The sequence below is a fragment of the Cynoglossus semilaevis genome, chromosome 13 (genome assembly GCF_000523025.1).
Source record: "Cynoglossus semilaevis isolate Cse_v1.0 chromosome 13, Cse_v1.0, whole genome shotgun sequence".
NCBI lineage: Eukaryota > Metazoa > Chordata > Actinopteri > Pleuronectiformes > Cynoglossidae > Cynoglossus > Cynoglossus semilaevis.
The window spans coordinates 13848026-13859206 of NC_024319.1; the positions used below are offsets into that span (position 1 = coordinate 13848026).

Sequence of the window (11181 nt, forward strand, 5' to 3'; positions counted from 1 at the left end):
GTCTCGGGTGCATTTTCTTTTCTTTTAATTTATTTCTTACTTACTGAGTCACAGAGTCGTTAAAGCTGTGTGGAGGTACAATATTAGATTAAAGGGCTGCAGCTGCTGTGTACAGTCAGTAATGGGTTTTTAATCTATACCTAATTTATACTTGAGCAAAAAAAAAAATTCAAAGTTTCATAGTTTGAGATGAATACGTTTCATTTACCTTGTTAAACACACACAGCACTGTTACACCCTAAAGTCCTCCATCTGTGCAGTCAACCACACACATTTTATGTTCCACTCCTCTCAAGGACTATCTGCACAATTTACTGTTATACTGCACTGCAGCTTCTTTAGTGGCCGAGTGTCATTGGCCCAGAACCAGAGAAGACCTGCAGCCCAACCCTCTCTAACATGTTAGTGCAAAATGATATATTTTCAAAACCAGGAAAAGGTGTTTGCTCAACACACCACAGCAAACCAAGGTGGGATTTGAACCTGAGGTTCAAATAAGCCCAATCATCTTACCACTAGGCCACAGTCTAATGGAAACCATACAGATTGGTACAAAGTTAGATTAAACTACTATGGAAATGATCTCAAATACAATCCAAAAAATATTTCAGAAGGTTAAAAACATACCTTAATAGAAGTTATTTTATACTCTGATTCTAGGTCATTAAAAACACACAGAAAAGTCATTTCAGTTCAATTTTAAACCTGTCCAAATGCCAGTAGTGGCCTCTGGGAACACACCTGTGTCTACTCTACAACCCAAACAGCAATTCAGCAACTTCACAGTATAAAAACGTAGCAACTTGCAAAATGTGTTGTGTTTGTTAGTGTAAGTATAATCTGCAAATATATAGACCCATTACATGGGTAAATGTGTTTTTTGCATGTGTGAAATTAATTATCTCATAAAACCTTTCAATATCTGTGCTGAAGCCATCAATGCTCTGATGTGGGACAATAAAGGGTTCTATGAACAGATGGTCTTATCTTAACTGGTTACCATAAAGCATCACTCTGTTGCTGGCTCTATCTCTCCTCACCTCCATCTCTCTGCGTTAGTAAAGACATGATCCTGGAGGCTGCTGCAGAAATTCAAGAACTTTCTTCAAATAGAAAACATCTAAAGCTAAAACTAACTGTGCAACTCAAGCCTGACTTGAGAGCTGAAGAAACGACTGACCTCTGACTGACTGTGGCAAACAAACAAAAACTCACCGCCTCACTGAAAGAGACACATTGTGTAGTATTTGTGTGAAAAGCATCCTCCAGCTCTGAATGTTCAGCAGACCGTCAACGGCAGTAAGAGAGACTGGATGGACATGATGCCAGAGCCAAGAGTCACTGACAAACCGAGCCACAAAATTCAGACTGGAAAAATCCAGAAGGGGATTTTAAAAGTCGTGCTTGTCCCTACAACTTTTATTTCCCATCTGTTGATGCAAATGTCATCTCAGTGACTCCCTCAAAGCTGTTTCTACTGGGTATAGATTATCAATGAGCAACAAGATTGAATCACAGATACTTAATTTCCTGTCAAGTGTTGAATTAGTGGTCAATATGAGCAAGATAATAAAACAAGCAGACAGCTGGCTTTTATTGATATTGTGCCAAATATTCTTCTCATCTTTGAAACACTAATTTAAAAAGAATTTAGGGACATTTTGTTAAAAAAAATACTAAAGTGTACACAAATTTAAAAGAAAAAATACTGGTATAAAAGTGCTGTAGTTATTGCCAAAATAAATAAAATTTGGCCAGTAATAAACAAGTTAGCAAGATTGTCATGAAATTGGCTAAAAATTTTATTTGCAAAATAAATAAAACAACAAATTAAATATTTAAAAAATAGCTTAAAGAAGTATAACATGGAAAAACAGTTAAGTGAGTCACAGTCAAGTTTTAAATATAAGTTATTTATGACAAAGATAGTTAATGTCAATTAACAAAAAAAAATTGTGTGGACCCCAAAATGACATTCAAGTGGGCATCTATGGGCCCCAAGCCAGTATTTGAATGTCACAATTCTGTATGTACATTTTAAAATCACAGATCGACATTAAAGAGGGCAGAATTACTGAGGTATTATACTACGACTTTATAACTGCTATGTATAATAAGCACCCAATGAGGTCAAAAAGGCCAAGTAGATTTTAATTCTTTAATAAATTTTAATAAAATTCGCCAAACACATTTTACTGTAATGGACTTTAGACATGGGCATGGCAATAAACCAATGAAAGGCTAAATACAGTGTCATTCTAATACAAAAATAGAGCATCACGTATTTATACATCACCAAAAATATATATATCACTATTCTGATGAGCAGTAGTAGATGAACCTGTACTGTGTGTACACATTACCACATCAATACTTTAGATGTACTAGTTGTTTGTAGCCTTGGTGACAGTGATCCAGTTGCACAGATAAGATGCTCCTGTGCTGCAGGGAGTCCCTGACATTTTCAGAGGAGGTGACAGTGAGTGGAACCAGCGAGTCTCGCTGTGACTTCACACACACTGAGCTGTTCTGAATGTGAGACCCGCACTCTGCACAGAGCTGCGTGTCAGTGTAGAGAGTGTGAGCAGAGAGACAGGAGCAGCGCAGCCTGCAACACTCCTCTCTCCGCCTCTGTGCAAACTTCAGCAGCAACAGGAGACACTGAGGACGAGCGCTGCTGCTGCTGCTGCTGTTATTGTTTTGCCTTTGTTCTTATGGAAATCTGCACCGGCGACCCGTGATGCACCACCACACACAGGATGTCATGAGGAGAAAGAAGCACTTTGACAGGATCACGTCTGGAAGTTTTTGGGAGGATCTAACATCTGGCTCCTGTTTGGACTTCGAGTCATGAGGCATTAAATGTTTGTATTTTCTAATTTATTTATTTATTCTTCTGCACATTAATACAAATCCCTGATGGAAAACCTCACCTTGGATCCGAACATGACTGTAGTGAACGACACGTCGCTGCAGGACAATCAGACCCACGGCATTTGGATAGACTACACTGTTGAGTACAAAGTGGCCAGTGTGCTGCTGGTGGCCCTAATATGCGGGGTGGGGATCGTGGGGAACGTGATGGTCATCCTGGTGGTCCTGACCACCAAACACATGCGGACGCCCACCAACTGTTACCTGGTGAGCCTGGCGGTGGCTGACCTGATGGTCCTGATAGCCGCCGGGCTGCCCAACATCACCGACGCCCTCTATGGTCAGTGGGTGTACGGGTACGTGGGGTGTCTGGGCATCACCTATCTGCAGTACCTGGGCATCAACGCGTCCTCGTGCTCCATCACTGCCTTCACGGTGGAGCGCTACATCGCCATCTGCCACCCAATCAAGGCGCAGTTTTTGTGCACTTTATCCCGGGCGAAGAAGATCATCCTGCTGGTGTGGACGCTCACCTCTGCCTACTGCGTCATGTGGCTCTTCCTGTCCGACACCACACAGTTGGTTTATGAGAACGCGGTGCTGCTCAGCTGCGCCTACAAAGTGTCCAGAAGTCACTACCTGCCCATTTACTTCACGGATTTCACGGTGTTCTACGTGCTGCCCCTCATCCTGGCCACTGTTCTGTACGGACTCATCGCCAGGATACTTTTCCTGAACCCTCTACCCGCGGATCCCAAAGAAAGCAGCAGCAAGAAGTGGAGGAAGGAGAGCAGTCAGGGAGGGAGGATGATGAGCGGCAGCTCCTCCAGCAGCACCACCGCTGCCTCACGGAGACAGGTAGAAAGACTATCAATCAATCAACAATTTAGTTAGTCCAAACAGGTGTCAAGTCAAGTCAACCAATCAACTAGTCAGACAGGCAGCCTCATAACCAGACATTGGTCTGCTATCTCATCAGTGAAATGTGTCAGTAAAGCAGTCAGTTGGCTTATTAATCAGTCAGTCAGTCAACCAAGCAGCAGAGTCACCTAGTCTGTCACCTAGTTCAATTAATCAGGCTAGTGGGTTAATTCTTGGTTGAACCAGTAAACCAGGTGACAAGTAAGCTGGTCAACCCATCAGTCAGTCACTGTTCCAAAAGTCAATTAATAAAGTGTTACCTCATCCACCAACCAACAGATTGTTTAGTCAGTGATCCAATAGGTCAGTTGGCAAAATATCAGTCAGTAACTTGGGCAAATTAGGCAGTTGAACAACAAACTATTGTCAGTTTGTTGCGTAGATAAACAACCAATCAATTAAACAGCTGACTGTTAGTCCAGTTATCCATTCAGTTGAAGTAGACCTGTGTCTCAGAGCCCTGGATGTTGACTTATATTACCTGTGCTGTATGTGGCACTGAAGGGCAACTTGGGTAGTCTGACAAATAAACAGTGTCTAACCAGTCTGGAAAATAACAAGTACTGCAGCTGTGCTTATAAATCAGTTATTTCTACAACCTGTTATGAAAGTATAACCACTGTTAACCAAGTGAGTTTGTAGGCGTTTGGACAAATGAAGGTCAAATGTTGTCAAAAGATGTCACTCTCATGACATTGTTGATTATTACCTTTATAACGTTCAAACGATTATAACGTTCACCTTAACTTAGGTTATCACCTTAACTTTAGTTATCTGTAACAAAACAACTGGACAGAGGATTTTTGGACTCTGTTTTGCACCTTGTAACATTTCCAAGAAATGTTGGAAAGGTTGGAAAGATCTTTTTTATTTTACCCAAGAAATAACACTTTTAGTATATAAACACTTAGTAAACATTTAAAAAAAGCATTTTTAGAATTTTTTTTTAGTAAAATTATTTCAGTATAACTAATACATATTGATTTTTGTCTTTGCACGAAGAAAGAAAAATGACCAAAGATGACAGCTGACCTCAAACTCCCCGTCTCTGACACCATGGTGCTTCCATCTCTCATTTTCACAGATATGGAGTCAAGCGAAGTGTCAAATCACTTCCTACATTCTAACAATCGTTGCCTGACTTGAAGTGTAGTTCAACTTTTGAAGTACAGGAGTCAATTCGGTCAAAGTGACAGAGACAGCAGGGTCTTTGTGGTAATGATTGATATTTGAAGAGCTCAGATTTGAAGAGCCTTTTAACGTGACTTACTGAGGTTTTTACACTTTATTTTAGAGAGATAAAGTAGAACCACATTTTGGATCATCACTTAAAGATATCCAAATTACTTTGCTTATCATTTTTATTATTTTTACTGGGGTTAAAACAGAACAACTGAGCTGTAAGAAGACAGACAGAGACACAGACGGAGACAAACGTTTGTGTATCAGATCATGGGAAGCGGCTTCTCTGGAGTGACAGAAGGTGTGGCACCCCGGGGCAGCTTCTTGATCATTTAACCCCAACTCTGACAGGCTTCTGGCTTTTTCTGCAACAACATAGATCATGGCCCGTCCCTAGTTAACAAACACACACCCAACCTAACGAGTGACGAGTGTTTCTGGTGTTCTGAATTAACAGCTCACTGTGGACACAGAGAACCGAGAGAAGCAATGTGCCATGTATGTGAGAAAATTACGCAAAGGTCAAGAAATAACGAGACCAATCCGTTTTTTTTTCCACCCACTGATGACTTTTGCAGTGGCCCTATCTGATAGAATTAGAGCGGAGTGAATTACTACAGCCGTCACAAGTGACAACAGGCAGTAAATACAGATTAATGAAGCTTCCTTTGTCATCTGTTTATACATTTGAACACTGCACTGACAAGAACCAGACAGACTGCTGTTGGCAAGTGTTACATACTGGGGATGTAATGATACACCAAACTCACAATGCAATATCATTCACAATTTTTTTTATCCTCAGTACAATTTTATCTTTTTTTTTTTTTAACAAATGTGTTTGATGATTCAACTTTTAACTGATGATTGTTGTATTTAGGTGACCAAGATGCTGGCTGTGGTGGTGATCCTCTTTGCACTGCTGTGGATGCCCTACAGGACCCTTGTGGTGGTCAACTCCTTCCTGGACAAGGCCTACCTGGACAGCTGGTTCCTGCTCTTTTGTCGACTCTGCATCTACTTAAACAGTGCCATTAACCCAGTCATCTACAATGCCATGTCTCAGAAATTCCGGGCCGCTTTCAAAAAGCTGTGTCAGTGCGGCCCCCAGCGCAAAGAGAAGCCGGCTTCTTATAGTGTGCAGTTGACCTATAGTGTCATCAAGGACACGTCCAATGGAGAGAGTCCTGATCACTTCACCACAGAAATGGATGAGCTGAACACACCAACAGATCAGTACCTCTCTGCCAGGAAGATGGTGTTTACAGCACCTTCCCGGTCTGGAAGTGGTGTCAAAGCTTGATTACTAAAGAAAAAACTCTCCTCCTACGAAATCAGGCTGGATTCAGTTACCCAGTGGACATCCCATTTTAGTTTTCCTCTTAGAAAAACCCATTTACTAGATCCCTAATGGAACAGGTGAAAATGAGCTGTCACTTGTATTGGTCTATTATAGGTCTGTTGACCTACAAAGTTGATGTGCAAAACAAGCGAGCTGTCACAAACATTTCATTCACATAATGCATTTTGCAAAAATACATTTGATTGTAATGGAGTGTGCAGTGCAACCAATCTGTATGATATGATGTGGAAATGATTTTGTATGAACATCATCTAGACCAATGTCTCCTGACCCTTTTTGAGCCACAATACGAATATGACATTAGAAAAATCCCATGGCTGCACAACAAAAAAAAATGTCAGGAAAAAAAATTCTAGTTTCAGTTTATTCACAATTGACATACTCTATGTGAAACCTGGGCCTGTTTAATTGAACACACCAGTGATATACTTGCAGGAATTGAAGAAAGACACTTGAAGATCTTATTTAATGGCTGAGTCTTTCTCTATTTTTAGTTTTTACCTGCTCCTGCTCCTGCCTAGTAGAAGTATAATTAATTGTTCTATGTGTCACTGTCACATAGAACAACACAGTAGAACAAAGGCAAAATATATTCAGTGAATAAATAGTAGTTTAGAACATTTCAGTGAAATTGGATAATTCTCCATGCTACACTTGATATCTCATCGCACACTAATGTACCGTGGGCACAGGGGTTGGGAATCACTCAACTAGACATTATGCATAAAAATAACAAGAACAACTCATTCTGTTAAAACATGGTTGTTAAGATTCAAATTCCAAGTTTTAGATGACATTCTTTTGGCATAACTTTTTCTTTTGTTGAATGTGAGATGAGAAAACGTAGTGGGCATATACTGTGGCAATTATGTTTCCAAATGATGACCACACCACTCACATTTTTCTACCTCGTTTATTCCCAGCTGCTCTTTACAGTAAATGTTACTGAGAATGTTTCATTTCTCTGTGTCAGCACGAGACTACAAAAAGTCTATGCTGGAAAAATCACTGCAGCTTTTGTAGCGTGAGGTCGAGTAGACAGTGACAAATTAAAGCGCTTAAATAGTAGTAAATCGGATAAAAATATATTACGGTGCCATATATTAGTTTTATTCCCAGGATTACCCCTGTCACAGGGGTCCTTGGCAGATGGTTACAAAAAAGGATGAACTCCCAGCTCATGGGGACAGAATGTACTGTTGTATAGTTTGTCTTCTCACCTTCGTTGCCAAAATGTCTTAATCACCTACTGTTGGTTAATTGGCTTCAGTGTGTTTAATAAAGTGGTGTAAAGCAGATGGGAATTCTTGCAGCCATCTTGCATATCTTGTTTTTGCAGCGAGTAAATTATTTTCTCGACGTCTAATTGGACAGGACAGGGTCGCTGGTCAATATTATAGCTCAGTATTTTGTGACTCCCTGTGGAAACGTTGCCTGTCGCAGCAAATATTTGATTCAGCGCTGCTATTTTATAGATGCCTTCCATGACGTGCTGCCCATTTGTCTATTCTTAGGACAGACTGTGGTCTCTCTCCCTCTGGCTGAGCTTCTTGGGCTTTAGGTGTAAGATTTCCATAATATTTTAAAAACTTTTTTATCACGATGTAATACAATGAGTGGTCTCGTACCAAGTAGTAGAACAGCAGCTTATCTATACAGTAATTAAGATTCCTGATCTCAGCTCTTCAGTCACAAACTCTTTTTTTTTTTTTTGACAGATCTGGGTTGAGAACTCTTTTCCTCTTTGTTCTTGGACCTTCCAATGCGGAGCCACATAAATTGACTGAAACTGCATGTACATCACTGTGACATTTGATCTTTACCAGAAGAAAAAAAGAAAAGAAAAGAAAAGCACCAACAACGAATTACATGACCTTTTCCTTTAAAGATTTCTGTGTTGTAGTACAAAAGAAACAGTCACTTCCAGGAACCTGCTGTAATAATTGAATCAGTGTAAAGCAAATGTGTTGTGAATTGAAATGTTCCACAGTGACAATGAAAAGCCTTTGTTTCTCAGAGGGTTTCGTCCACAGCCTTGGAGGAGCCTGTAAAGGACAGTGGCCGCTGTAATATAATAATGATGTGTGCAGACATTGAGGCTGTTTGTCAAATAGGGGTCAAATGGCAGTAATTCACTGACACTGGCTTGGACTGCAGACAGCAGCACTTTCTGTGATTTATCCCCTCAGTGAAGCCCGCAGAGCAGTGAGGGAATGTGTAAATAGATGGTGACAAAGTGGCACACTTGGCCCGGCGCACTTCAGTATTTAAGTATGTAGTTCACGCTGCCTTTAAAAGAAGAGAAAAGAAGAAAAAAAAAAGATCTGCTGTTTCTTCAACTTTGTAAATGTGTATATTGAAGAGCACTCAGAGTAAACTGGGTAAAGGGAGCCTGCTGTGTGCTGGAGCCACAGCCTTTTTGTCTGTGCTGAAGTGGAATAAAATCTATAGTGCTGTGCAATGTCAAATCAATTCAATATTGTGTTTTTGTTAGTGCGTGCAGCCTTTCAAAAAAATTAGCATTCGATCATTTTAAGGCTTTGAGTATTTGTAACAATGCTGAAAGTGGAGCTGCTCTGGAGTTGTGACTTTGTAGACTGACGTAGGCCTATTCGTGCACTTTTTTTTTCACAGTTTCAGTTTTTGTTCCCGTTTGAAATGAAATTTGATTTGTTGTAAACTGCCAAACAGCTGTGCTGTGTTTGTTTTCTGTCTTGCACGGTATAAACGCTCTCCAGTTTAAATACATGCTTTTGTGATGTGCAGAAAAAAAAGAAAAACAAGCTGATAACTGATTGTCCTTAAGTCAAGTGGCATTCTTTTCCCCTGGCTCTCGCTGTTCAATGGTCTGTTCTCTCTTTTCTGTTGTTCTTTGTCCAAGTGAAACATTAAAACGGCTTTGACGATGAACCATTGCGCATCACAGCGTCTTACATTTCTTTTTGTTCCACACTCCTGAACACCCCCTCCGCCCCGCCCTCAGATCTTCTAACTGCTGGCCATCGATGAAAACGCTCTATTCATGACGACGCCATGAATCAGGCAGATAGCTGCTCTATGAGCTACGTCTATAGCCACGGCATCAATCCGAGGGGTCGATGTCTTCATTTTAAAGAGACTTAGCCATGCCTTGGCTTTTCTTTAACACATATTTATCACACTGAAGGCAACTGTGGTCTCAACACAAACAGTGTGACACCCTGTCAGAATTTATGCTCATTATTTCAAACGTTGCACTGTGAAACCTCTCATAGTTTGAAGAAGCCACAGTGTTAACACTGCTGTGTTTAAACAGTATATACTGTTGGAATGTCTCTGTCCTGGAAATGTCCTTGAGTCCTCGAAATCATCAAATAAATTGGAGACCGGTATAACATTTGGACGTTAAATTTGCCGATATTTTTTGTCACACTTTTCTATTCAGTCTCTTTGATTATACAATATAATAACAACAGTCTCGACAGTATTTGTCTCCAAATGCAGTGATAATAGGAAACTATGTTTCTGGATATCACAGTGTTTTCATTCTTTTACTGTATATTGATTTGCCTGCAGAACTATAATCTTTAAAGGAATATAAATAAAATCATTGTGGTTTGAAGATCATTTATTTAAAAAATGCTCCTTAAGATGAAATAGAACGCTGTTTCTTTAAGGCGACTTCAAACCTCATCAAACCAAATGATTTCAAGCTACATAAAACTTTTATTCTTTTCTACCTTCAGTGGAATTCTGGAAAATATAATAGACACATAATTTACCAATCGTCAAGGTTGAACATATATCATTAAATACTTTGTTCATGGTCAGACTTGATTTAATAATTTGTTAGGAATAAATATAAATGTTTATATTTTGTTTCTCAACGTGTGCTACACAGTTAGGGGCACTGTTGCCTTGAAGCAAAAAGACAAATTTCCGGTGAACCATAGCTACAGGTGTGGTGATATGTGTGACTGATTGTTTGTCACTTTATGTGGCCCAGTAAGAAAATAAGAAAGTTCACATTTCCTGAAGAATTCTTCATGACTTCATTTTCTTTTTGTATTCTGTATTCTTTTTTTTTTCCAAGGACGCTACAGTTCAAGACAGCATGCTCTACAGAATGTATTCCTTGTACTTTAACTGGAACTGGAAAACTATTATTTCAAGGTCACATAAAAGTTTAGAGTAGGGACCAGGACTTGGATTGTTTGAATTGGTTTATTGGCCTTCTTCTTTCTATATTTTATGGCATGTCATCAGCTTGGAAAGAATAATCAACAATAATAATTGATAACAGTAAAAAAAAAACCAACATAAACTAGTTCATTAACTGATCCTTTCAAAATGTTAAACACTTTACAAAAAGTCTTTAAGACTTTACACTGCTTGTGATTGGATCACCTGACACAGGCTTAGAGATACTGAATGTGCCCTACTTTTTCCAATTGTATGTATTTATTCAAATACAATTTCAGAAAAATTGAAACCTCCACATATGTGTTGATTTATGGTGAGTCTTATTGGTAATATTCTGTAATAGACATTATTCTGAGTTATACTGTAATATACATATTGCTCTCAAGCATCAGATTTATGTTCCATATCTTACGTTTGCCTTAAAGTCAACGATCCTCTCGATGTGATTTTGTGTTATGCTGTGATTGAAAAAAAAAAAGACTGATCCATCAGAGAAAAGCCTGAATAGGACAAGAACATAAAAAACTTGATGGATTCTCTTGATTGTGCGTCTAAATCAAAGTTCATTAAGCGCAGTGACTTTTAGCAATTATTCCTTGTGCACAGAATCCACTCAGTGGACTAACACAATTTCATTGCATTGCAAAATGCACTCCGCA

At 39.5% G+C, this 11181-nt stretch overlaps 1 protein-coding gene across 3 annotated transcripts; it reads left to right on the forward strand.

Moving 5' to 3' along the window:
- The first annotated feature begins 1774 nt into the window (after positions 1 to 1774).
- Positions 1775 to 9250, forward strand: trhra (thyrotropin-releasing hormone receptor a). Of its 3 annotated transcripts, none has more exons than XR_001760907.2 (3): positions 1775 to 3732; positions 5858 to 7903; positions 8059 to 9250. XR_001760907.2 is itself a non-coding variant. In XM_008323770.3 (2 exons), the coding sequence occupies exons 1-2, from the start codon at positions 2920 to 2922 to the stop codon at positions 6278 to 6280; spliced, it is 1236 nt and encodes a 411-aa protein (XP_008321992.1). In that variant the 5' UTR covers positions 1775 to 2919; the 3' UTR covers positions 6281 to 9250. The 3 variants fall into 3 exon arrangements, 1 of the variants encoding a protein (XP_008321992.1); XR_522532.3 differs by having other exon boundaries at positions 5858 to 6396; XM_008323770.3 differs by having other exon boundaries at positions 5858 to 9250.
- The last annotated feature ends 1931 nt before the right edge of the window (positions 9251 to 11181 follow it).